The 27,088-nt window shown below is 42.1% G+C and overlaps 1 protein-coding gene across 1 annotated transcript; it reads left to right on the top strand.

Moving 5' to 3' along the window:
- The first annotated feature begins 1,851 nt into the window (after nucleotides 1-1,851).
- CRNKL1 (crooked neck pre-mRNA splicing factor 1) lies at nucleotides 1,852-25,901 on the top strand. The gene is made up of 14 exons (XM_077814151.1): nucleotides 1,852-1,945; nucleotides 8,132-8,284; nucleotides 9,843-9,934; nucleotides 10,045-10,203; nucleotides 10,583-10,749; nucleotides 11,469-11,647; nucleotides 13,635-13,805; nucleotides 15,007-15,198; nucleotides 16,096-16,155; nucleotides 18,099-18,179; nucleotides 20,647-20,886; nucleotides 23,137-23,238; nucleotides 24,967-25,215; nucleotides 25,634-25,901. Exons 1-14 carry the CDS (start codon nucleotides 1,898-1,900, stop codon nucleotides 25,799-25,801), a joined length of 2,061 nt encoding a protein of 686 aa, XP_077670277.1. The 5' UTR covers nucleotides 1,852-1,897; the 3' UTR covers nucleotides 25,802-25,901.
- Nucleotides 25,902-27,088: the final 1,187 nt, after the last annotated feature.

Below are 27,088 nucleotides of genomic sequence, written 5' to 3'. Positions count from 1 at the left end.
GATGAGTCAGAGACCTCACTTTCCAGATACAGACTTCGCATCCACCAATACTCATTCCATGCTACACATACATTAGAGTAGAACTAACACAGGGAAGATTAAGGGCAAAGAAGGAAGTTGGGGAGTGGAGAAGAGCTGAGACAGGGAACACTGTTTAGGAGCAGAGAACCTGGAGAACATTGGAGATAAATAGAGGACTCTGCTCCCTGCCTGCTCCAATTCTTCCAGTAATTGCCTCACTGGTTTATCAACATTAAAAAAACACTCTTTTTAAACACAACAGAAATTTCCCATCCTAACCATTTTTTCTTTTTAAGTGAGCTGATGCTTAAATCCAAGTCAGATCAAACATGTCATATATGTACTTGTGGTAAGACTATGTAGGAAAAGGTTAGTACAGCCCCAACTTTCTGACTGTGGAAGAGTGATGGGATGCACAAACTCGACACTGGATCAGGTTAAGAAGGGGTTAATTAACTGTCCTGGAGACAAGGACTGTGGGCAGCTCCTCCCACACAACCACCATCAAGACTGGAAGGAATAAAATTGGACACATCAAGCTTCAGAGTAGGGCTACCCCTGAGGTTTTCAAACTGTGGGGAACACTCCTCTATGGGGGCACAGTGCAATGTTCAGGGGGAGGATGAACAGCCACGCCAGGCAGGGCTCGGGGAGGGAGTATCACTTCCACTCCCTAACTCACCATAGTGGGCCACCCAGCCTGTGGGTCAGTGTCAACATCCACTGTGGCCGCACCGATTTCTGCTCCCAGCAGCCTCCACACCCAGCACTGGCTCTGGTCGCAAACGCCTTCGCCAATCCTGAAAACCTGAGGGCTATTGTGTCTATTTTTGTTTAGGGTGGGGAGGTGCGACCAAGAATTGTAACTCAAGGGGGAGCTAGCTCAAAAAGTTTGAAAACCGCTGGGCTATTCTGACAGTGGACTATTGAGTTTGAGGGAGAGAGGACTCTGGGGCTGGGCTGAGGTTTGGACTGGACGGGGGTTAGTTTTGGCCCTCTGCCGTCAGTCTGGGCTGCATTTTAGAGCAAGTGGGAAATTCATTAGCTCACAGGAAGTCTTCCCTTTGGCTCTCTAGCAGAGATCTGCTGCCTGGAGACAATTCTGTGGTGGTAACCCTGTTGCACTTACTGTAAATGCTACACTGCTGCGGGAATCTGACCCTTCGACTACAGGGAACAACTGTCCTTTGACAGGCCAGCTTGCCACTGGCACGTGGGTCTGCAGGTGCCAACAGCAGGAGGACATGGGGCTGCAAGGACAAGGGACAAGCCAGGTGGCAGCTACCCAGCCTGTTTTCTCCATTGCAACCCCTTTCCCCGACCCTTCCCACCTAGCAATATAGGGAAGAGTAGGATGGCCGCAATCCCCAACACCTGGGTGCCCGTGACCCCGCTGGGGGAGCTCGGGCAGCTGCAGTTCTCGGGCGGGCGGTTAGGGGGCAGCACAGAGCAGGCTCCAGAAGGAGTTCCTGGGGGAGAGAAGGAGGGGAATGGGACGCGCTGCGTGCTGGGAGTTGTAGTCTTCGTGGGGGGGAGAGAGAACGCGCATTGCATGCTGGGCGGTGTAGTCCCAAACTGAGGGGAGTTGTGCGATATGGGACACCTGTTTGGGGCGTCGCAGTCCTGGGAGCGCCTCCTCCCAGCACTCCCAGAGCGTCGCCTCTGTTCCGTCGGGCGCGGCGCGTCCCGCAGTCCCCACCGGGTCAGGGCTCAGAGGAACTGGCGACGACTCACCTAGGACGCAGCGGTTCTGCGGCAACTGCCGAGAGACGCGCGGCCGCCGTTACTGTGGCAACGACCCGGGCGACGCTGCGCGGGGTGAGAGGTGAAAGAGCAGGGCAGGGTCGACGGAGCTCGGGCTCACAGCGGCGGCAACATGGCGTCTACGGCGGCCGGGAAGCAGCGAATCCCCAAAGTGGCGAAGGTGCGGGGGGTGGTGGTCCGTGCTGGGCGGGTGGGGGAATTACCCTGCCCCCAGGGGCCCGGGCATGGGTGTCACCGAGCCCCGCGGGGCGACCCGGCGGTGAGGGGGGAGTAGGATGTGGGGGTGCCCAGGCGAAGGAGGCGGGGTGCCTGGAGGGGGAGGCAGAGTGGAGGGAACGGGGGGGGGGGTGAAAGTTCTCGGGGGCCGGGGTGTCTGTGGGAGGGGAACTAGGAAGAAGGGGCAAAGCGGGGGACGGAGGGAATTGGGGGAACCTGTGACCACGGCGTGGGGGACCTTGGGGGTGCCGGGGAATTGGGGGGGACCCGTGACGGGGAAGCTCAGGGGTGCTGAGGAATTGGGGGTCAGGGGATGGGGGGCTCAGGGGAGCTGGGGACTTGGGGGACCTGGGACTGGGGGGTGCCCAGTTGGACCAGAGTGGGGGAAGCGGGAGAAAGGGCAGTGGGGAGAGGGGGAGGGGAGTCGCTGGTGCGAGCCCTGCTGGAAATACAGCAGCTTTTACATAGTATTCTGCTGCGAGTCGTCTGTAACATGGAGCATGAGCCCAGCTATCGGGGGGGCTCCGTTTTAGAAACAGCCTCACTCGCTCGCTTTTTTTTTTTTTTGTTACAACACAGTCATGTGTTTTCCCCCACTCCGTAATGGTTCTCATGATTGGTGCTTGAAAACTAACTTTTATCTGATCAAACACATACCGGTGGACCACAATGGGATGGGACATTTCTTAGAATGGTGGCCCATCCTTGTTCAATGGAGAAAAAAAAAAAGTTTGTTATGCTGCCCCTTTTCCTCATCCCATGGTACCAAAGAAGTTGGAAACTTCTGCTAAAATGACCAGAACTTAAATGATTAACAGTTGTAGGTATCGAAGATACAAAAGGTCAGTTTGTCCATCTCCGACCTACGGGGCAAAATTCAGCCCTGCTGCACTGACTTACATCCGGATCTGAATGTGGCCCATTGTTGTGCGTGGCCCCCCAGGGAAAGTTTTCTCAACAATTAAAAAAGCCAAAAAACACTTTTTTCAAATAAAATCTTAAATATTAAGGAAACAGAGGAGACCACCAGAAAAGTCCTGGTATGGAGTTAACACAAAGCACTATTTCCGTTCAACCAATCTATGATGTTTCTTTTAAAAAGCCAAGTCCGGATTCCATGTACTCACAATTTCAAAGCCATTTTTAGTTTAAAGATTGTGAAAATAACCCAACCCGGGGATGGGGGGGGGGGGAACAAAGCTGAACTCAAGGTTACAGATAAGTTATCCCAGCTGTTTACTCTTGGAAAAATGGCACCTGGGAACCACTGATGTGGCTACAGCACAAGTAGCAAGGGGGGAGACTGCAGTGTACAGAGGGAGGGTATTTAACTGCCATCATAATCCCCATGTTTTAATGGGGAGACTGTTTTGTGGATCATTTCCACTCCCCTTTCCTATCCCATCACCTCCCTGTAAAATTAGGAAAGTATCAAATGTATTTTTTAAGCTATATTTTAATCATACTTAGTAGCTGGCAATGAAGAGCACTGTATGATCAGCCAACCCTCTCAGTTTGATGGGTTGTATGGCACCATGTTAAAAATACCTGAGCTATGTCTATGCTGCAGCTGCCAATGTTGCTACCACTGGTGGAGAATTGTGTGTCCTTAAATGTAGTCAAGTTATGGTGATTTTCAGTCTTTATGGTTCAGAAAGGTCATCTGAATTAATGTATCAAAATAAATAGTCTTGGAAGGATTAGATTTTAATAATGTTAGCAATCATCAGTTTTCCCAACAAGTAACAAGCAGTTCCCAACATTAAGAAAGTCATAGAGAAGGAAGGTTAAACATGTTGCAATCTTTTGCTCTCAATTGGGTAATAATTCATGAACAGAGATGCAGATTTACCATGGCATTTTTAAAAATCAAGTCAGCGTAGTCATGGTAAATGTAATAATCACAGATCACTAAATTTACTGTGACTGCTCCCTAAATTTGATTAACAAAATAATGCCCCTCTCCTCACCCTGCAGCAGCACCCTCTGCTTCCAGCACCGCAACCCTAATCCCAGTCTAGTGTGGAGGGGAGGCTGGGGAGCAAGCTCACCTCTCTGTTGCGGCCCCTGGTCACGCCAGGCTGGGCCCATGATCCTGCTCCAGGCATTGAAACCCGGCATGTGCGGTTGCAAAGCTGTTCAGGATTCTTCTTTCCGCCCCCCCCCCCCCCCTTTGTTCAGGTGGGCCAAACCTGAGCAGCACTGCAGCCCTGTGCACCAGATCACAATGCCACTCAGTGAAGTTTGTGCCTCACCCCCCCATCATGACCAGGGTGGTCAAACCTGAATAGGGCTGTGTCCCAGTGCGCCAGGTCACAATACCCAGGGCAGGGAGCCAGGCTCAGCCACAGGAGCTGCTACTGCAGGGTGAGTCATGGATATGGAAGGAAGTCGCAGGCTGAGGGCGAAATCATGCTATCTGTGACTTTTTCCCCTCACCGTGACAAACGTAATCCTGGAGTACTGACTGATGATATACGATTCTGAATCTCTGCTTCTGTGGTCATTATTTTGACTAAACACAGATATAGGCAATGACCATACACTGAGTTAAACCATGGCAGACACTTCACCTCCTTGGTGCCCCATTGACATTGCTAGCGCTCCAAGGCCTGCATATTTCCCCATTGACTGCAGTAGAACTTTATGTACACACAAGGGCTACCGCCATGAAGCTCTGGGCCAGTTAAGGGCCTTACTAGATTTTTAATTTCCTGCTAGTGCAAACTCATCCACGTTAATTTTTTAAAAATACTTAAAAAGAGAAGGAGGACTTGTGGCACCTTAGAGATTAACAAATTTATTTGAGCATAAGCTTTCCGACGAAGTGAGCTGTAGCTCACGAAAGCTCATGCTCAAATAAATTTGTTAATCTCTAAGGTGCCACAAGTCCTCCTTCTCTTTTGTGGATACAGACTAATACAGCTGCTACTCTAAAAAATACTTGTAATTCAAAAGTAACAAAAATGGAATCCTCCAATAATTATTGCTAGGTGTAGCATTGCTACCATAACATCAGTTATTTATTAGGCCATGATCCTGGACTCGGTCCCCACATGGGTGCCTTCTCCACCCACACGGAGCCCCATTGACCCAAACAGACCATTCTTTGCAAGCTAATCTGACTTTCAGCAGGCTGACGAGAATTGTGAATGTCTAAAACTCTGGTCCTGCAAACACGTGTGCTTTAGGGGAGACCAGAAAGTAAGAATTCCATTTCATGAAAAAAAATTTGTTTCAATATTTGGAAAAAACCCTGAGCATTCAAAAGTGAGTGTGTGTGAGCAAAAGCAAGCACCCCTCTTTGAGTAGCCAGTTGCCCAGTGGGTAGGGCACTCACCTGGGATGTGGGACGACCCAGGTTCAGGTCCAGGTCCCGGTCCCTGCTTGCCTGATTTAGTGCTTTGTCTACCACACTGTAGAGCAGTGGTATTCAATTACATTTTCTGGTGGGCTGAATAAGGCAGTGTCTAAATCTTGCCAGGTCAAAGGGCTCTTCTGGTGTTTGCTCTGTAGTAAACCTGCCATTGGCCAGGGGTCGCACCTTTAAAGAGTGGTGTGACGGATATTATTTATTAATCTCAAAGTAAAAGGTTAAGCATGCCAGTGGACAGTAGTACAACAAAATCTTGCAAACAAATTATTATACAAATACACTAATGCTATTAAAACATCGTGCTATTAATGTTAATTCTATTACAACTATGACATTAAAATTAGAAGTTAAACCTCACAGGAAATTAATGGACATCTAATTTCCCCTTCTTAGTGCAAGAGTGTCAACATTTCAAGCAGTGTTTCCTCCTTCCCCCTGCACACCTTCCCAAAAAAGTACTGCACAGTCAGTTTAACTTATGAAAGTACATCAATTACTGATCACTTTATGTTGCATAAGCATTTGATTAAGTGCCTGATTAAAAGCGTATCACCATAAGTTGAAATGTATCAACACAGTCTAGTTCCACTTGTTTAAATGTAAATGAAAAATTTCTAAATTAAATACATGACATGATGGTAAACATAGGGAAAATAAACGGAAGTGCATCTGCCCAGTTCCCATCAGTTCTGACCTGTTGCCTTCCGCCATCCGCCCAGCGGTTCTCAACCTATTTACCATTGTAGGTCCCGTCCACACAATATATATATATATACACACATACACACGTATATACACACACACTCTACCTGTGCGGCCCTAAGGATGTCACATAGGCCACAGTTGTGCGCTGATTGGGCCATGGCTTGAGAACCACGGGCCCAGCCCATCCTGCTTCCAGCCTCACTTCTGCTCCTACTGGGTTCTTCACACACCGTTCTAGGCCAAGGGGAGCGTGGCTGCAGTGCTATCCCTCTGACTCCTCCTTCCAGGCAACTCCAGGGCTTCTTCCCCCTCCCGCCCTGCTCTTCTGGTTGGGTGTTATAGGGAGGGAGGAGGGTAGAAAGGAGTGGAACTACCTTGAGCTGCAGGGCTCTTTCTGAACCCTTCTTCTCCACCCTTCCTGTGAGCAGGGGTAGTTCCCCCAACCCTTCCTGTGAGGATAGGCTGGGCTCCTGAGGGGTGGGGGAGTGAGCGCTACTGTTTCCCGAGGAGCTCTAATTGGCTGCTTCTGAGGGTATGAAGGAACAGCTAATGCCAGCAGTGGGCCAATCAGAAATCCCTGGTGGCAGGATCTAGCCTGCGGGCTGCCAATTGAAGACCAGTGCCATAGAGTCATTCTCTCTCACTCTGGCTCAATGGATATTTAATTTATATAAAGTGGAACAGCTCCAACAGGAGATACTGAGAAAGACCCATCTAAGAATAGACAATACTCTGGTGGTTTGGGCAATCAGCTGGGATGTGGGCAACCCAGGTTTAGTTCCTGCTCTGAATCAGGCAGAGTGGGAATTTGGGTGTTTTACATTCCAAGTGAGTGCTCTGATCATCGGGCTATTGGCTATTCTGGTTGAGTGTTTTTTCTGATTTTGACCAGAAATTCCATCTGGGACCTGAAAAAACTTCAGTGAAAGTATATATTTCCGTGAAACGTTCTAGTTTTGACAAATCAGCATTTTCCAGCAAAAATGTATCCTAACAAAATTCCCACGTCGTTCTGACATGTATGTCCTTAGCTTTATGGGTGTGAATAATCCTGTTATTCAGTGAAACTACTCACATGCATAAAATTAAGTGTATGCGTGTTTTCAGGATTGGAGCCTCACTCTATATTCCAAAAAATGTAGAAACGCCTGGCTTTATACTTTACTTTTTCTCTCAGAGGATATCTATGCTTTTTGTAGTTGTGGTATCTCTAATCCAATCAATAGCTTTTATGACATTTTTTCAGAGGTACGAGATCAGCCTGAATTTGTCCCCAGTTTAAACTTTCTACTGCTATTACAGGTTTTATAAACGCTTGGGTTTAGAATGTTTACACCTTTTTTTGAAAAGCAAACAGTTTTTAAAACAAATGATTATTGCTCTTCAGTTTTAAAACACAGTACAGTACTGAAAATGTGAAACCAAAGTTAAACAACCAACATTGGTTTTCATTGTCCAAGCTGAGAGGAATGCTAAAAGTAAAGAAAGAACATAAATAGTCAAGTTGGATTTTAAAAATTCTTTTATGCTTAATATCAAGGAGTTATCAGTAACCTAGGTAAAAAGTAAAATTGTCTGTGATATGATTTTTTTACTTTACAGTATTTTTAAAAAAATGAGGATATCATATTCCCAACTTTACATGTCATCTGATAAACAAACTAAGGTTTCCAAATCTATTTTCGTATTTAAATTTTTTCCAAGGTAGTTGGTTACCTCTGTCCCAGAAATACTTGCATGAATACATGCCTAGGATTTGTTCCAACTTTTTCCATCTTTTTGCACTCCAGGTAGGGTTATAGCTTCTGAGTTTGACATTTTTATGGGGTGAAATGGACACAGTAACAAGTATATGATATTTGGCGTTGCTATTTCCTGTCTGTTTGTAAACTCAGTTCTGTTTATTTCTTAGCCAGTCACCAAATCCTACTTCTTTGTATATTTCACATATTAAGTCATTGGGTCAACTCAACTTTTTGGGTTTTTTTTTGTTTTTTATGGCCATAAAAAAATATAAGATGACCACAAAAAATTTTTTTTCTTCCAAAGGTGAAAAACAAAGCGCCAGCAGAAGTACAGATCACAGCAGAACAGCTGTTAAGAGAAGCAAAGGAGAGAGAACTTGAACTTCTTCCACCACCTCCGCAACAAAAGATCACAGATGAAGAAGAACTAAATGACTACAAGCTTCGAAAAAGGAAGGTAAGTGCACAAGTGACTTGATGCTCCTGTACAGTACTAAGAAGCTAGCATATTTTAAAACTTTGCTGAACGTTTTCATTCATTCTTCATGAACTTCAAAGAGAAAACAAAAAGAAAAGGAGTACTTGTGGTACCTTAGAGACTAACCAATTTATTTGAGCTTGAGCTTTCATGAGCTACAGCTCACTTCATTGGATGCATACTGTGGAAAGAGAGAAAACAGATATTCTGTGATTTTTTACCTTAAAACCACAAGTGGCTGTTTAAGGGTACTTAACCTGTTCCCTTTAAACAATTAAATGCATAATTTTTTAGAATTTGGATTGAGTAGCAAATTAACAGTACAACTTATGATTTTGTATTGGAAACTATATTTATACTATTAATGAGTCTATTCATACGTGCTAGAATCTTGAGAGGTAGGCTATAGAAAAAGGGAAGAAGAGTAAAAATCAGCCAGAGGGAGGGAATAGGGATGTGCTGGCCGCCGCTTCCCGCAGCTCCCAATGGCTGGGAACAGCAAACCGCAGCCACTGGGAGCTGCAGGGGGCCATGCCTGTGGACGGTCAACGTAAACAAAATGTCTTGTGGCCTGCCACTGGATTACCCTGACGGGTCGCATGCCGAAGGTTGTTGACCCCTGGTGTCTTGTGTCTGAACGCTTATTGAAGCTAGTCTCCAAAGGGATCTGAATTTAGATTAGCGTGTAGAGCCCCTAAATGAGGATTAGGGCCCTGTTGTGCTGAGGGCTATACAAAGGGTTCTCTCCATTCATACCTATCTGTTAGATAAGAATGATACTGTGATGTTAGTTGGACATAGGTTGGGGGCAACCTATAACACTGAATGTGCCATCTCTGGTGCATCAAGTTGTGGAAATGCTTTGTTATGGAACTGAAAACTTGCCTCCTGACATTTGGTCACATAAACATGAGTCATAACATATTAGTCAAGAAGAGGTAGAGTTCCTAGGCGTCTCTTATGGCCTATAAACTCTAATAAAGTATGTACATGTTATAGAGGTTTGGACCATTGGGAAGTACTAAGTGATGGCATATCTGATATATGATACTTGCACCAAGTGATCAGTTTATAGCCACAAAAGAATGAATATGGCGTGTCCAAATTAATATATTTTCAGTCTCGTGTGCAAAAAGTGAGCCTCATAACTTCAATTAATGTTACTATTAAAATATCTCAACATAGGGTTTTTTAATAAGAATTTTGAATGTTGTTATAATTGTTAGTCCATCGGTGTTACAGAGGGACACAGGCTCTTACAGGCTTACAGCTCTCCTATGATCTACACTTATCACAACTCTAGCTATATTTTTAACTGCTCAAGTACGTGACTTAGGAAACCTCTTATTCATTTTGATCTCAGAGTTAAGTTATTGTAACTTCTGTTTAAACTAATTGTAATATGTTTGGGATTTTTAGTCCAATCTATTGATATCTTGTTTTTGAGTTATCAGTACGTCACTCTTGGTTTATAATTGGATCTTTTTGCACAGAGAAACATTTTACTTTTAAAAATAAATTATAACTTTCTTCTCAGACCTTTGAAGATAATATAAGAAAAAACAGGACTGTTATCAGTAACTGGATAAAGTACGCACAATGGGAGGAAAGCCTAAAAGAAATACAAAGGTAATTATGAAGATGGGCATTTTGCACTTCAAGAATATGTGCAACTAATACTGTCAGAATCCTTGAACTGCATCATACATGCATTTACTTCAACAATGTTTGCTTTCCAGAGCTCGTTCCATCTACGAGCGTGCTTTAGACGTGGACTACAGAAATGTCACTCTCTGGCTGAAGTATGCAGAAATGGAAATGAAGAACCGCCAGGTTAACCATGCCCGCAATATCTGGGATCGAGCCATCACTACCCTCCCCAGGGTCAACCAGTTCTGGTGAGTTTTCAGATAGTAAAACTCACTATTTCACCTCTAATAATAAAAACAATTGATCTTTCACTTAGTGAAAAAGTGAAATGTCTGCGTGTGCAAATAAAGTCTTCAACATCTCTAGTGTTGCAGTTTTTTTTGAGACTCTGCAAGCTAATATTAAAAAGAAGACTCATATTATTGGAAAGTTACCCTCCTCTTTTCCCCCCGCCCCCTTGGATTGTAGTCTCACCAGGGTAGGGGTTTGGCACAACGGTACTTGTGGACAATTCTGTGATGCAAATAATGAATACTGCCAAAAGAGAGTTACCTATAAATAATAATTTTGTTAAGTACGTTTCTAAATAGTTGTGTCAATGATAACTCTTGTTTGCCTTTTTTAAAGGTATAAGTATACTTATATGGAAGAGATGTTGGGGAATGTTGCTGGAGCACGTCAGGTGTTTGAACGCTGGATGGAGTGGCAACCGGAGGAACAAGCTTGGCATTCTTATATTAACTTTGAACTGAGATACAAGGAGGTGGAGAGGGCACGCACCATTTATGAGAGATATATCCTTTTTAGAACAGTGAGACTTGCACTTAGATCCACATTTTACACTTCATTGTTATCCATCTTAAATGCCCATGAATTTGTATGTGACTTTTCTCCACTTTAGTTGTATTGTGGGCAACAAACACTGCTGATACCTAGGAGTACACATGGATGGAAATTTTTCTTTACCACAGTGAAATTCAGTTAAATGAGTATAAGTGTCCTGGAAGAGCTTGTAATTTAACTGTGCCACAACAGGTGTATATTTTTGGCTTGAAAGATGCTGACAGTTTAAGCACTGTAACCAACAACAACAACACAACACAGACAAAAACAGTAAATGTTACAAAGCACTGCAATAAAATTTGGTGGGTCACATATGAGAGAGCTTTGGAAGTTTGCATTTAAAAATTGCTGAGAGGTAGAGGGTCACTTATCTCTTCTTAGATGATTGCCCCTCCTTACTGTCAGAGCTACTAAAAGTTTTTCCTCCTCTTCTCATCTTGTATTTTCTCCTTTTTTATTCACTATTTTTTCTTCCTAAAAACTAAAGGGCCTGAGTCTAAAACCCCCTGTGTGTGGATCACCCCTTGACCCTCCTCTTCTACCTCTTGGCCATGTTCTTTGCATGGTTCATCTTTAACTATTGTTCTCACATGATCCATGGTCATGTGATCCCTGGGAAGAATGGAATTTGAAATGGAGAACTGTTGCCATTTTCTTAACATTTCTGTACTTGTCATTGTGCACCCTGATGTTAAGAATTGGATCAAGTACGCCCGCTTTGAAGAGAAACACAGTTACTTTGCCCATGCAAGAAAAGTGTATGAGAGAGCAGTGGAGTTCTTTGGAGAAGAACATATGAATGAGCATTTGTTTGTGGCCTTTGCAAAATTTGAGGAGAACCAGAAAGAAGTAAGGACTTGAAGTGTATTGAGCGAATATAAAAATGCAGATTTCTTGTTGAATGTTGTCCTCTGCGCCATTTAGAATTCTCTTTGGCTGTAGTTTCTCGGTGTCTTAACTGAGTTCTTCGTACTAGTGTTCAGAATGTAGTAACAAGGAGGCTGGTTTTTTATATTTGCTTTTTGTTGCTATCAAGGAAAACTTATTCTCTGCAAGATACTATTGCTTGCCATCAAGAGACTCGGGCCCTGATCCAGCAAACACTTATGCACATGAACTAATGGGATTAACTCAATGGGAACGCTCACATGGGTAAGTTTCTGCAGGATCATGGCAGGAACCCTGCAAATTTGTGGATATCTGCAGCCCATGTTTGTGGATTGGATGTGGATACAAATTTTGTATCTGCACAGGGCTCTAATCATGGCCTAAATTTGTCTTTTTACCCAATATATGAGAAACTTACAGGGATAAAAATGTGTCCCACCTGGAGCGTTAGTAACAATACGCTAAACGCATCCTAAAAGTTAATAAATAAATAAATAAAAAATCCACCCACTAAAGAATTAGCCTGAAACTTTAAACGAGAGGAGAGTGTGTGGGACCAACACAGGGAAAAAATAGGACCCCAAGTTAACAACATTTTATAGCTGGTATGAGCTGGATCTTCAGCTGGTGTATCAGCATGGTTTTATACTCACTGACTCCAGCTGAGAGTCTGGCTCAGTACCTACTTTTCTGCACAGATTTGTGTACAGTACCTCATACCATGTTCCTCATTCTAACTCTTAATGTTTTCTAATTCTGGTGTACACCAAACACTGCCCACTTGTAGAGCTTTTGTGATAAGCTAGGAGGCTAGGGAGCCTAAAGAACCCTGTAAAGATACGCTGTGTCTCATTGCTCTTGGTTTAAATGTCAGATTTTTATAAAGCGTGGATTCAGTCTAAAAGTATAAACTGGAGAGAAGTTTCATTAGGAAAAACAGTACTTAGAGCCAATGGTATATTACATTATGTCTTAGTGTACAATTTTCTCTTGTTGATTTGATATGTTTTAGATTCCTTCTGTGTGAACCCTGCTTGCCATAAAACATTTCCCCATCAAAGCATCCTTTTATCTCCTACCAATGACCCTTGCTTTGTTTGTCAGATTTCCAGCCCCTTAGATGTTACCATATAGGTGCTTGTTGTAGGTTTTTATTTGTGGCGCAAGGCAAGGATTGTGGCTTATCGTTATGTTTTTTTAACATTGTCATATCATGATTGTTGACTTAACAGCAATATGAAAAACAAGTTTTGCATGTTACTATTAATTAAAATTGTGGTAGCATCTAGAGGCCAATCAGGTTATGACCTCATGGTGCTAGATGCTCTACAAACAAAGTCCCTGCCCTAGAGAGCATCTTGATATGTTTTTAAAACTTATACACTTACTGCGCAACAAAGTAGTCCAGAGTGTGTTTCTGCTGTATTCCCCATTTCATTTTCTCTCTGTAGTAACCCACTGAGGCATCTGCATCTCTGGTTTTCCTGTATATTAGGTAAAAGGCTTTTTTCTCTCTTCCTCTCCTTGGGCCTGCTCCTGCTCCCATTTAAATTAGTGGGGAAACTCCCAGTTACTTCTGTGATACAGGATCAGATATTTGGTGCCTATTTTTCAATATGCTAGTGGCTTTTGATTTTGCTCCTTTCTTTGATAGCAATGCCATACTTTGCAGTGTTGAAAGTAAGTAATATATCAGCTTAATTGATGGTAGTAATACAATTATTCCAAGTTTTACTCCTCACAGAGCTCATGAAAGAATGCATGTTTGCCCTGTGATTAAAAAAACCACATTTATATTTGAAAGTTGCTGTGTACTCAGTGAGCGATTGAAATAGCCTTTACCTAACTAATCTACCACTAGCTATGGATTACGGAGACCGGAAGAAAGGAGATGTTTTATAAAATGTAGTACAAATCACTTTGATTTGTCATGTATTCATGTTTTCAGTTTGAGAGGGTGAGAGTGATCTACAAATATGCCCTGGATAGAATTCCGAAACAGGAGGCCCAAGAACTCTTCAAAAATTACACCGTCTTTGAAAAGAAGTATGGAGACAGAAGAGGCATTGAAGACATTATTGTCAGTAAAAGGAGATTCCAGTACGAAGAGGAAGTGAAGGTAAGTGTTAATCTAGAGGCTTACAGATGTGTAAACATGCTTGGGTACACTTTCCAATCTGCAATGCTGAACGAGGTTCTCGTGTGTCTCATGGTATTGAGGCACTGCTTTTAAAGGACATGTGTTGGTCATATGAAACCATTGAATTTTTAATTTAATCGTAACTTATCTGCAAGTGATATGACAGTTTATCTGGAGCTCCTCATACCGCATTTAAAACGTCTAGCTGTTGGATTTAATGGGAATTGGGCTACAGGGGATACATGTCAGTTGAGTGGGATAGATTCAGTTCCACTACATTAACTATAGAAAGTGTAACAAAAACTAGCTAATCTTGGGTTTGTTTGGTTTTGGGTTTTTATTAAATGGTTAGAACTGCATACTGGCTTTAAATATTTAATGTGTCTCACTGATGGTTATACCTGACAACTTTCCCTCTCATCTAGAAACTTAAACATTCTGGGTATTTATCAGCTTTGGGGTCTATGCTTCAAAATCAGTGTTTTGGCCCTTAACTTGATATATTCCAAAATTACCTGCTAGGATATGAATTAAATTTTTTCTTTATCCACCAGGATGTTGCCAAGAAACTGATGCAATGGAGGAGTTATATTTTCAAATTTTTAAGTGGAAAGATTGAGGGAAGGAATGAAATTAGTTTTTGATTGTCTTCCTCACTTCCCTTAGTACTTGTAATATCACATAGACTGACACCTGCCTGACAACCCAGTTAGTCAAATATAAATCAAAACCAGGATTTTGTTCCTTTTGGAACATAGTTACTATATTTTCAAATAGCACTATTGCTGATAGTCAGTTATTAGATTTAAGTTTGGTTCGTATACTTGTCCACAGACATTTACAAAACATCTTAGTTCTGTCTAAATATGTTTGGGTGGTGGGGGAAAATCTGGCATGCCCACTTTCTATTAAATGTGGGTGTTGAATTGCTGAAGCTATACAATGGTGACAATTCTTCTTCCACTCTAGTTTGTTCATTTAACCCTCATGAATCTGAGTAAAATCTGCAAAAATGCCTACATGACTTAGACACACACATTTTTACCTTTCATTAATATATTAATTTAAAAAACCTAGATGTACAAGTTTACAGATTTACACAGTTCTGCTTTAAACTATAGGGAGAGTTACCTGTGTTATAATTGCATTAATGAAATGGTCTCCTATCCCTTTCCGGAAGGCTAATCCCCACAATTACGATGCATGGTTTGATTACTTGCGGTTGGTTGAAAGTGATGCAGATCCTGATACCGTACGTGAAGTTTATGAAAGAGCCATTGCCAATGTTCCACCAATTCAAGAGAAGAGACATTGGAAGAGATACATATATCTCTGGATCAACTATGCATTGTATGAAGAACTGGAGGCAAAGGTAAAAACATGAGTCTCCTCTTTTTCCACATCTGTCTGCGACCTACTAAGTTGCTGTCTGGTTCTGAGTTTTTCTTATTAAATAAGCAAAATATACTGGCTCATTTGATTTCAAAACTGAAATGGGGTTTGACTTTCTAGGTAGAGTTGTTGTTCGTTTTTCTCTGAAAAATTAACCTTTGTACTTAGAATAGACATTTAAAATTATATGCCTATCTCTGGTAATCTGCCATGAATTGAACAGTCATTTTGCAGAAGTACACTGTGAAGTTGCTAATGGTACATCCTTCAACATTTTCCCCAATCCATACTGATAACCTATTGGTATAGAAAAGGTAGAACCAAGCCACCTCAGGCTTAGCTAAATTACCCATGGCAGGCTGTTGTCTGAATTCACGTTTTGTGGTAGCATTTTCAAATTCAGTAAAAGAACTCTTTTAAAAATGACTCTCTTGCAGGGAATATCTGAAATCCTTCTTACTCTGGTCTCAGACATTGAGTAAATGATATAAATTACTATTGGAAATAGAACCTCCTTTTCCATGTTTATAATCAATCATTTTGTAGTTGCTTTAAAGTTTTGTTTAATATGATTACATAGCATCTTAGCTATTCTTCTACAAAAATATTCCCACTATGAGGGTAAAAGGTCTGTAACCCTTACCATAATACTTTGGTCTAAAAAGTGGTCTGTACTCTTGAATCTAATATTAAATCTTGAAGGGCCAGCTTTTTAGATTTGTGCACACAAATGGGTGGGCGAGTTGTGTGCATAAAAAAAAGTTTAGTTTGCACAGTTCTAAACATTTAGCCTTAAACCTACTCCTCCACAAATTCCTTAGTTTCGGTAATGTTTATGTTGCATAGAATATTTAACCCAGCTTGCTTGTCCTTTCAGGATCCAGAACGAACCAGACAAGTATATCAAGCATGTGTGGAACTCATTCCCCACAAAAAGGTATGACTTTTCTAATGGGTCCAGTGCAAAACCCAGAATAGTTCAAAACACACTATTCAAAATCCTGGAGATTACCTACCCCTATACTGCCCAGGTCTACATGCTCCTCCCTGGTAACAAGAGATCAATTGAACTGTTCCCTTGTCAGTCAGCAGGGGATGCAGGACTCAGACCCGCAGAAGTGGGTATGTTGGTGATTCTGTGCACAGGTCATGTAGTCTTTGTTCTGGAATATGAGTGAGAGGGTTACTCTGGATTTGGATTAGGTTCCTTTCCAGCATCGTGTTAGATATAAAAACACTACTTTTTCCTTCTCTGCATTTTGTTTCTGCCTCTTATGAAATGGATTCTAGTCCCTTATTTAAAAAAGGAGATCTTTTAATCAGTAAATGCTGCCTACGTTGGCCTAATAGAAATCTGGTAGGCGTTTATGGTGTATGAGTAACAGCAGGCCAAATGTGTTACTTGTATTTCCTAATATAGGAATTGTAGTCGTTGGGGTATTTTTCACTTCTTTTCTCAGAACATTAAGTTAACACATTATTTCACCTTGTTACAGCAATCAAAGTACAGTCTAGCATATTAATGACTTGCTTAATATTGTCCCCATACAAGCCCTGTTTCCTCGTTTAATGGGAAAAAAATTTTTAAAGCTGCTACTAGTGAAATAGAGAGAAGATGCTATTCTGCTTCACAAAATGGAACTTGTGTCTTAGTGAAAATGTGGATGTACATTTTGTTTTGCTTTTAAATTAAAAAAGTTTAATGTTACAGTTAAAGAAGAACCTTCCATATATTAGCCTGGTCTATTTGGACTCAAGACTTTACATTTTTGATTTTCTTTTTTCCTAGTATAGATAGTATGAACTTGATTTGTTTTGTAAGAAGAAATTAATTTTAGTTTGTGTGTATATGGCTGTTGGAAACAGTTGTGTGTCAGTTCCTCTTCCCTTGTGGCATTGTCCTAATCTATGCATTCTATTAGTTCTTAAAGATATATCTCAAAAGCCTTAATTTGCAAACTATAGCTTTTATTCTTCCTATGGGAGAACAATTTCTGCCAGTCACTGTCATGGATTCACTCACCAGCGCAGCACCTCCTGCTGGCCATCACAGGGATTAGCTCTGCTACCCAGTGTACCCTCTCCTGGTGGTGCCCTGCCCATTGTCATCACCACCTGCTAACTGGCTTCAGTCCAAGTACTACAGTGTCCTCTTCATGACTCGGCCCTCTGGCCATGTCACTGTCCTCATTTCCCCCCCTTCTGGGAGTGGTATCTCAGTTCTATAGTCTAGCCACTTCCCCAGTGGCAACAGGGGCTGGACCCAGGCCCACCCACTATTCTGGGTCCCAGCCCTCTTATTCCTCCCACTGCTGCTGTGTCTCCCTGGCACCAGTACCTTCTTTAACCTTCCTCAGGACACTCAGCTGCTCAGTCCTGGAAGCTAACAAGGAGCTCCTCTTGCTCCATGGTCTCTGCCAGCAGTTGCTCTGTCCAAGGTCTCAGCCTGCTAAAGATGCAGTATTCACTCCTTGTACTTCCAACGCCAGTTGAATCTGCTCTGCTGCCCTGCATCTCCCTTTTATGTGAGCCTGCTGGGCCCTGATAGGCTGACCCATATAGCTTCCCTCTAATTGGCTGCTTCCTACACAGCCTCCCTAGACTCTATTGACCTCTTCTCTGCCAGTGTGGGGTGAACACCTTATCAGAGTCATGAATAAATTGTTTTTGTCATGATAAATTGTTTTGGATTGTGTAACATTCACCTGTTCATCAAAATAATAATGTTAATTCAAATAAGACTATCCATGTAGTTACAGTAATATTACTTGACTCTACACAATCAGTAAAAAACTGAAATAATTTCTGAAACTACATAAGTAGCATTATTTGCTAAGAATCTATCTAAGCCAAATGTGTCTTGATTTTTGTTTCTTCCAGTTTACATTTGCCAAAATGTGGCTGTTGTATGCACAGTTTGAAATAAGACAGAAAAATCTTCCATTTGCCAGAAGAGCTTTGGTAAGTAAAGGAAGACAAGAGGGTAATTACTGAATTGTGTTTTAGGAAATTAAGAATTTTAGGGGTAACAAGAGTTGAAAGAATTTTGAAAAAGTCTCTTCTTTACAACTCATCTAAGCAAATCAAAATGCCTACGCCTATTGGAGACCTGCATGTATCCCATATATGTTGTTGTGCGTATTGTAAAGGCAGGCATGGCTTTGTTTAGAGGTTTGGATAATAGCTGGAAGTAATGGAGCTCCATTTGTTTCAGCTGGAAAGCATTCGGCTGAGAAGCCAGAGAATCAGTTTTCTGTGCTTAAAGAGTATTAATTGGTATAGAAATTGAAAACATTTAAAAACCACCCTTGATCTGTGAGAACTCTGAGCATCCATGTAACAGGCCTTGTTTCCTGGGAGTTTTGAGTGCAACATCCAGAATATTAGCTAAAGCGATACTAGGGACTTTGGACAGTCTCTTAAGAAACTGCAGCAAGCCCTTTTGCCAAATATAGTAACACACTAGTGCCTTTCCAAAGATGGAGTTGGCTTTGATAGAAGACCCTTTTAAATGAAAATCTCTCCCTTTCCTTCCACTCTTAGTTTTCCAGTAGTCTTGGTTAAAAACTGAGGCATTTTACTTGTGACTGAGGGAAAACTAGTCTGGTAATGACTGAGTCACTCTTCTTGGTGTGAAGAGACATCTGTTTCTTTGCAGATAAAACAGATCAGGTTTGTTGTGTTTTACAGTGGCAGAGCAGGCTTGGAGTAAATATGAATGTCTTCTTTGGCTGAGTGTGCTAGCTTGATCACTGAAATGCTGGGGGAGCTTTGCCTGTTGAGCTGGACTCTTGCCCTTGGCTGGTAAAATGAAGTAGAGGGTTAAGTCCATTGTGAAGTTGTTAATGCCTCCCTGCAGGAGGACAGTCTGCCATCTGTCCTGTGCTGCTGTTAGGGCTTTGCTCAAGATGCCATCTCTTCACATTGGGAGTCTCACCAATTATCACTGTCTCTAACCTTCCCATTTGGGGGTAGATAATTTAGTAGGTTCTAAAGAGGTAGTTGTGATCCCATTTAGAAATCTTAGATTTCCTTGATCCTTTCAAAGACCTGTTTTTTATTTGGGTATGTTAGGGAAACTGTGCCTGTTTTCGATTGAAGATTTTACACACACACACACACACACACCCCCCCACATGTGGAGAGATAGGCTTTTGAGTTGTCATCAGTATGCAGATAACACACTGTTCTGCCTCATTTTCATTGGACCCATATGGTGTGGGGTCTTTGCTTTTCCAGTATTTGTGTGAAATTAGGACTTGGTTGACAGCAAATTGGAGCTTCATATGGATAAAACAAAAGTACTGGTAGGAGAAATGGAGGAAAGAACTGGGTGGGTGCAGCATGGGTAGTCATTTGTTGGAACTGATGACTTGATTGGTAATACATGTGACTTGAATGCTAATGCTAGCTTGACTTATGGCTTCCTTGATTTGTAGTGAGTATATTGATAGAAAATGCACAAGAGTCACACCCCAAGTAGAAAACCCCCAAGTGTAAGGAAGGTTTTGTGGGGGACTATATTGAGGGAGTGTGTGGACTTTGGTGTAAAAAGTCAGTTACGTTAGCTCATGGGCAGAGATTAAGCTACTGGGTGCATTTTATGAATATTTGAATATTCTTGCCTTCATTGCCTCCCTCAAAAGTGATTGGGGAGGGGCGTGAGTTTTGTTCTTCCAATATAACAGTCCGATAATGCAGGAGGCACGTAGCTTGCCCTTTCTTCCCTGTCCTCAAGCACTCCTATCTGAACCTGTTTAATCTGAGAGGTTCTCAAACTATGAATCACAGAATGCTACCTGTTGGTTTGCCATCATGGCTGGGCACATGGTGGTGGTGGTGGTTCTACTTGTTTTCAGCTCCTAAAGTGAATTAAAAGGAGCTAAAATACATTCAGTACTTTTCTAAGCTTACCTCTCCTGGTAGTTATTACTGTAGGCACCCAACGGCGGTTGTGCAAGTGTGAGTAGGAGGGGAGGTGGTCCCTGAGACCATATTTATTAAGATGTGGTTCACACTCTGAATATATTTATGGACCCCTTACCTGGAGGATTAGAGGCTGGAGCCATCCTTTGTCTGTATGGTAACAGTCTCAAGACTCAGAAGATGAAGCACTCATTTGCGTAAGCTCAGTTTTGAGTGACGTCGTCTCATGAAGAAACATTATACACATGAACACTGTCTGCAACAAGTTATACTTTTTCTGTCTTCAGAGCACTTAGATACTTTATGCACATGTTAGTTTTGTAATGATCTGGCTGAATCATTACTAGTTAGATTTCACACTAGTCCTGATTGGAGTAGTCAACAGAAATTGTAGTTAAACAAAGATTAATTTAAACGCTAGTACTGAACAGTAAATGGACATTGAAAAAAGCATTTCTTCAGAGAGATGGCATAAGCAGTTATTGTTTTTTTCATTTTACAGGGAACGTCCATAGGTAAATGCCCAAAGAACAAACTATTTAAAGGCTACATTGAACTGGAGCTGCAACTGCGGGAGTTCGATCGCTGCCGGAAACTGTATGAAAAATTCCTAGAGTTCACACCTGAAAACTGCACATCATGGATTAAATTTGCTGAGTTAGAAACCATTCTTGGTGATACTGACAGAGCCCGGGCAATATACGAATTGGCTATTGGTCAACCTCGGTTAGACATGCCAGAGGTAAGGGGGTATATGAAGAACTCTGAAGTAACCTATTCCTCAACACACTGGATGGTTGGGGGGGAAAAAAATCAACTAACCTGCTAATACAGGGGTGGGCAAACATTTTGGCCTGAGGGCCACATCTCGGTATAGAAATTGTATGGCAGACCATGAATGCTCACGAAATTGGGGTTGGGGTGCGGGACGAGGTGAGGGCTCTGGCTGGGGGTGCAGGCTCCGGGGTGGGGCCAGAAATCAGTTCAAGATGTGGGAGAGGGCTCCAGGCTGGGGCAGGGAGGGTGAGGTGCGGGGGGGGTCAGGGCTCCGACTGCAGGCTTTGGGGGGTTTGAGGTGTAGGAGGGTGCTCTGGGCTGGGACTGAGGGGTTTGGAGGGTGGGAGGAGGATCAGGGCGGGGGTTGGGGCACAGGGGGTGGCTCAGGGGTGCAGGCTCCGGGTGACACTTACCTCAAGCAGTTTCCAGAAGCAGCGGCATGTTCCTGCTCCAGCTCCTCCGCAGAGGCGTGGCCAGGCGGCTCTGTTTCATGTTGCCCCATCCGCAGGTGCCACCCCTGCAGCTCCCATTGTATGCGGTTCCTGACCAATGGGAGCCGCATGGGCGGTGCTTGGGGCAGCGCGCAGCGCAGAGCCCCCTGGCTGCCCCTACACATAGGGGCCGGAGGCGGGACATGCTGCTGCTTCCAGGAGATGCACAGAGCAGCCCCAGACCTTGCTCCCCAGGGGGAGCTTGAGGGCTTGGACCCACGGGCCATACTTTGCCCACCCCTGTGCTAATTGAAACATAGGACTTGTCCTGGTGTATCAGACCAGTGGTCCATCTAATCCAGCATCCAATTTCTGACAGTGCTCAGCTACATTTTCAGCAGGTGGTATATAAGTCCACAATAAACAAGTGTGGTGTAACATGCCTAAGGGAATAATTTTCTAATGTAAGCAGTTTGTGATTGGCTTGTGTCTGTAGCATGAGAGTTGACACTACTTATATCTCATCCTAGCTAGTATAACTGGGTATTCTATATGTGTCTAATTCTTTTCTGGATTCTTTGCCTCAATATCTTGTGGCCATGAGTTCCAAAGATTATTCATTTATTTATTTTTGAAATTATTGCCGTAGTATTCGATATGAGGATGCTAGAGTCAGGGTTGCATAGTATCAAGTTTGCTTTTTATATATATATATATATATATACACACACACACACACACACACACACACACACAAATAAATGGTGCAATACATATATTTGTAAAATAAAATAGCTCACACTTCTGTTCTTACCAATTTAGATGCTTTGGACACTACAGCTTACCTATTTCTGTTGCTTAGCACATAATGGCTTTTCTAAGGCTGCACTCCAGTGTTTTGTAGTTTAATCCTTATATAGCTGGTCAGTCTTCTAGGGTATCTTCAAATAATTTGTTACTTATAGGATGTCTGTTCAAGTTCTCCATATTCTCTCCTCATGGGCCTAAGCCGTCATTTATAAGCTAATTATATACAACTACATCCCTCCTTTTCATACCTGGAATGTTGTCGCTCTCCAGTTCCTATTGCCTCAAGTTAAGTACCGCAATGGCAAATTAATGTCTCCCCCACTTATTTCTACTGCTCACCTTTCAATTTGGACAATGCTCCCATTATTGAGATAGTGTCTGTTGAGCAATTTATAATCCACCACATTTCTCATTATATTAAATGTTCCATATAAGTGTAAGCAGCTCACAAAGCCACAAGTTTTGCCTTAGAACAAAAATCCCGACCCCCACATTTGTGATCTTGTGCTTCTGTGTCTGAAATATCAAGGGTGGTCTTCCAGCATCCTCTCTTCAATCAGTCCAAAAGCAAGCAGAGCATCAAATGGTTTACTTTGCCTCATTGTTCACGTTTTTCCGACTCTTTGCCTCTTAAATCTCTTTTCAGCCTCTTTCCTCCCTCTATATTCTAATGATTTGATGTAGTCACTTTCTCTTGGAACCCCAATGTTTCATTCAGCCCAGAACCAGTTATTGATTCCCTTGTTTGTGATAGTGGTTTTTGGCCTTTGTCCTGTTACCCTTACCTCTAGAGCTATAGATTAGAGGTGATATTATGTGTGACAGTAATACCTAGTACTGCCTTAATGTTGAAAATTATTTGGCTACCTTTCTGTTTGGTGATCTCTATAACTTCTTAAGGCTTGTATTATGAAGTGCATTGAACAATCATAACTTCAAGAGTTTTGATCTAAGACTGACCCATTCTCTCTCAGGTTCTTTGGAAATCCTACATTGACTTTGAAATTGAGCAAGAAGAGTATGAGAAAACAAGAAACCTTTACCGCAGATTGCTTCAGCGGACACAGCATGTCAAGGTAATGTTTGTGTAGTCACAACTGATCATACATAAGAACAGCCATACGGGATCAGACCAAAGGTCCATCTAGCCCAGTATCCTGTCTTCCGGCAGTGGCCAATGCCAGGTGCCCCAGAGGGAATGAACAGAACAGGTAATCATCAAGTGATCCATCCCCTGTCGCCCATTCCCAGCTTCTGGCAAACAGAGGCTAGAGACACAGTCCCTGTCCATCCTGGCTAATAGCCATTGATAGACCTATCCTCCATGAATTTATCTAGGTTTTTTTTTTTTTTGAACCCTGTTATGGTCTTGGCCTTCACAACATCCTCCGGCAAGGAATTCCAGATTGACTGTGTGTTGTGTGAAAAAATATTTCCTTTTGTTTGTTTTAAACCTGCTGTGTATTATTTTCATTTGGTGGCCCCTAGTTCTTGTGTTATGAGGAGTAAATAACACTTCCTTATTTACTTTCTCCACACCAGTCATGATTTTATAGACCTCTACCATATCCCCCCTTAGTCATCTCTTTTCCAAGATGAAAAGTCCCAGTCTTATTAATCTCTCCTCATACGGCAGCCATTCCATACCCCTAATCATTTTTGTTGCCCTTTTCTGAACCTTTTCCAAGTCCAATATATCTTTTTTGAGATGTGGCAACCACCTCTGCACACAGTATTCAGGATGCGGGCGTACCATGGATTTATACAGAGGCAGTATATTTTGTCTTATTATTTATCCCTTTCTTAATGATTCCCAATATTTTGTGTGCCAGAGTCAGAATCCTACATTGGGGAAGGAATATCAGTTAATTTTAAAATGCCATACCACTGAAGTAGCTATCAACATTATTCTGTGGGGACTTTCGTGACTCAGGGCATTGGGAATAAGTAAGGGAAAAGGTTAGTATTGTGAAATGACTCGTTTAGAGATAAGAGATGTCTTTATAGCTTTCTATTTAAAAAAAGGATCACTCTGCAGAAGCCCTGGGTTACTAGGACTTAGAGGTAGCACTGCTTCTTTTGCCAGGTTTCCTAGGCTTCCCACATTTGAACGATTATCTTGACAACCCCACAATGGCTATATAATTAATTTTAAAAAAGAGAAAAAACTAAATCAGTTCTGCAGAAGCTCATCTGTTCTTCTGAGCAGCCACGGCCTCTTTTTTAACTGCTCAAAAAATTGCAGACGCTGTGACAAACGACCAGCCTTAGCAATGTGATTTAGATCTATAATTTGACTAAATTCAGCCAGGTTTATTATGACCAAAAATAATTGCCACCAACTAACTAAGTGGCTTACAGAAAATGAATTGGGAGTGTTAATCCAGTTTCTTATGGTCAGGCTACAAAAACTGGCAGAAAATTGAGTAGAAAGCCCAAAGATGGAATGAATCAAAACACTAGTCTTACCCCTCTTATAATTATGTGGAGTCTCTAAGATAGGATTTGATACAAGATTTCTGCAAAGATGACCTTCAGCCTTGTTGAAATCACTTCCCTCTTTTAAAAAAAAAAACATTGACAATGGTACTCTGCTGTAAAATCAGAATATTCTTCAGTACTAAAATGGGGCCTTAACCAAATCTTACTCTGACATGAGTTTTGTCTAGCTGGTTGTTTACAAAGCTTGAAAAAGTGCTGAAACTAACAAATGGTTTCCAGCTTGGCCACATCCTCCTGGTTTTTATTTTAATGACGTTTTCACAGCGAAATTTCCATTAGATTTTGCTCTGCTTTTCCCCTAGGTATGGATCAGTTTTGCTCAGTTTGAACTTTCTGCAGGAAAAGAGGAGAGCTTGATAAGATGCAGACAGGTATATGAAGAGGCTAATAAAACAATGCGAAACTGTGAAGAGAAGGAGGAGAGACTCATGCTTCTGGAATCCTGGAGAAACTTTGAAGAGGAGTTTGGAACAGATTGTAATAGAGAGAGAGTAGATAAACTTATGCCAGACAAAGTCAAGAAGAGAAGAAAATTAAAGGCTGAAGATGGGGTAAGAGTAAAGGGTGGGAAAATAAAATGCCACCTCCAATCACAGAAAGTTGTTTGTGTACAATACATTATAATAATGCATCTATGAGACTAAACTTAATGTAGTTGAACTATATGCATGGTGTTATTTCTGAGAATAAAGCTAAGGAAGTATATTCAAATCTCTGTTCTGTATGCATTCTCCCTTTTAGTTACATGTAAGAGAAGCAGCAACATTAATGGGCAGTGGACTCCATGCCCCACTGATTCTTTAGTTTTAGCAGTCATTTAATGAATGAAGAATAAAAACCTCAGTTCTGATTTAGTCCTTATTGCCATGCTTGTTAGAGAGGAGTATTCGGAGTACTCCAGCAACGTACTGTGAAAGCATGCGTTCAGACTAAATAAACTAACCTGGGGCTTGTACTTTTCTTTTCTAGTCCGACGCTGGCTGGGAGGAATACTATGATTATATCTTTCCAGAAGATGCTGCCAACCAGCCCAACCTCAAACTGCTTGCTATGGCTAAACTTTGGAAGAAACAGCAACAAGAAAATGAGGCTGAAGAGATGGCTCCAGACAATGACATTGATGAGAGTGAATCCTAATGCTGCATTTCTCCGCTGCTGCCTCCCCTCTGTGCATTTGATTTTTGTACAATATTTCATCTGTGATTGACTGAATAAATGTATTTGAGTAACTTTTTAATACTGCTAAGTTGTTAGAAAAGCTCCAAGCAGGTGACCTCTTTCCTAGGAGACTGAGGATGAACCTCATTTAACACTTTCTAAATTCTCCCTAAATTCCTTTTCACATTCGCTAATCCCAGTAGCTGGAAATGGAACACATACAGTCCAGTTGTTTTCTAAGCCTTCTGAAAGGGGGCTTAAAACCCTTTCATTACATGCCAGTGTGCAGATATTTAACTCACTGAAAAAAATTAACATTTGTCCACCCTCTCTCTAAAGGTCAATTTGAGTTTAATATTCCATTCAGCTAGAAGTTCCCAGGGAGGTATTGGACTGGGGCCATGTCTACACCATGGGGGTAAGTCAACCTAATTTACGCAACTCATGAATAACTTAGCTGGAGTCGACGTAGCTTAGGTTGACTTACTGCAGTGTCTACGTTACGCTAGGTGGATGGGAGACGTTCTCCCGTCGACTTACATTATGCTTCTCGTTCCAGTGTAGTACCAGAGAGCAATCTGTGGTCGATTTAGAGGGTCTTTACTGGACCTGCTAAATTGACCCCCAGTGCATTGATCGCCACAGACATGCCCTGGGACTCAAAAGCTGGATTCTATTCCCAACTGTTGCTTTGTAGCCCTGCGGGAAAGTCATTTCACCTCTCTGTAAAACAGGGGTGATACCTTCAGGTGGAAACTGTTAAGCTAGCTTATGTCAAATGCATCACATTATATTCTAAAAATTGGCTTTTTAAAACTTCTCTGCCTCACTCTTTGCCTTAACAAAGACAAAGCTCTTGGACATCTTTGTAGATTTTAACTATATACTACATTATCTTCTAATGTAAGACTTTAATATGCAACAGTAGGCTGCAGGACGCCTGGAGCTCCGCATGTTAAAACACAGCTGATTCTGTTCTCTTCCAACAGTTTGATCTTCTCTACAGTTAACACTAGCAGTGAATGAACATCACTTCTTTTGAACTGTTACATACAATGTAACGCCCAAAGCGACCAATATGTTTTGTAACTTTTGTAGAGGCAACTTGGAGGGAAGTTGAGGAGTTACTGACCCTTCTGTGCCTCAAGAAGCCAATCTCCCCTTTGTTCCCTACTTCTGAGGAAAGAGGCTTATTTCAATGATCAGACTAAATTCCATGTATTACTCAAATCTTTCTGTGGAAAAAGTCTAGGAACACGACTTAGC

Source organism: Eretmochelys imbricata, chromosome 3 (assembly GCF_965152235.1).
Source record: "Eretmochelys imbricata isolate rEreImb1 chromosome 3, rEreImb1.hap1, whole genome shotgun sequence".
NCBI classification, from domain to species: Eukaryota; Metazoa; Chordata; order Testudines; family Cheloniidae; genus Eretmochelys; species Eretmochelys imbricata.
The sequence above is the reverse complement of the archived record's forward strand: the minus strand, read 5'-3'. Positions and strand labels throughout refer to the sequence as shown.

Bases quoted from the DNA above. Each gene is read 5' to 3' on its own strand.
- CRNKL1 (XM_077814151.1), top strand. From the start codon at position 1,898: ATGGCGTCTACGGCGGCCGGGAAGCAGCGAATCCCCAAAGTGGCGAAG. The intron at 10,204-10,582 runs GTGAGTTTTCAG...CCTTTTTTAAAG, and splicing joins CCCAGGGTCAACCAGTTCTG to GTATAAGTATACTTATATGG. The intron at 13,806-15,006 runs GTAAGTGTTAAT...CCTTTCCGGAAG, and splicing joins AGTACGAAGAGGAAGTGAAG to GCTAATCCCCACAATTACGA.